At 54.2% G+C, this 757-nt stretch overlaps 1 protein-coding gene across 1 annotated transcript in view; it reads left to right on the top strand.

Annotated features, from left to right (window-relative positions):
* Window positions 1-429: 429 nt before the first annotated feature.
* LOC123046469 (vegetative cell wall protein gp1-like) overlaps window positions 430-757 on the top strand; it is a gene marked incomplete at its 5' end in the record, with an annotated part of 2,511 nt that continues 2,183 nt past the window's right edge. The window contains one exon of the mRNA XM_044469843.1: window positions 430-755. Coding sequence (XP_044325778.1) covers window positions 430-755 — 326 coding nt within the window. The remainder of the gene's footprint in view (window positions 756-757) is intronic.

Here is a 757-nt window from a genome sequence, read left to right as displayed (position 1 = left end):
TGTCTCCATCTCAAAATTGATTACCAGAGGCTAAGAGCATGTTTAGTCTTGCCAACTACTCGTCAAACCAGTTACTACTTGTTTCTCAAAGACAATAACAGGCAGAAAGAAAGAAAGAAAGAAAACAATCAGCAGAACGTGGAATGAGCGACAGCCGACAGTACGTACGTCTGGCCCGCTCCGTAGTACTCCACTTGAATCAACCAAGTGGAGTACGTACTACAACATATATCGATTCATTCCGGATATGTATATACCACACGATCTTCTCTTCACATGCACATCTCATTATTAATCCACGCCCGATATTCCAGGGAACGTCGTCATGTCGACCAAGACAGCACACGAGCAGCCCCTCTCGTCGCTCCACCACCTCACGCTCGCCTATATAAGCACGCCCACCTTCTTCTTCTTCCTCAGACCAGCTAAGATACTGGGTTAGCCAAGAGCAAGAAATTGGAAAATTGGATAGATCGAGCGGTGGCTACCCCGTACTCTGAGGCCTCAAGCTCCAAGAGCATGGCCCGGATTGCCCCGCTCCTGCTGGTGACGCTGCTCTCCCTAGCCGTGCAGCTCACGCCGTCCGCGGCTTGCCCATCATGCCCCAAACCAAAGCCTCCACCGCCACCGCCGCGTAAGCTGACGCCTCCGCCGTCCGTGCCCTGCCCTCCGCCGCCACACTCTCCCAAGCCTACACCACCGCACACGCCTACCCCAAAGCCAACACCACCTCACACGCCCACGCCACCGCACACCC

This window comes from Triticum aestivum, chromosome 2B (genome assembly GCF_018294505.1).
Source record: "Triticum aestivum cultivar Chinese Spring chromosome 2B, IWGSC CS RefSeq v2.1, whole genome shotgun sequence".
NCBI lineage: Eukaryota > Viridiplantae > Streptophyta > Magnoliopsida > Poales > Poaceae > Triticum > Triticum aestivum.
The sequence above is the reverse complement of the archived record's forward strand: the minus strand, read 5'-3'. Positions and strand labels throughout refer to the sequence as shown.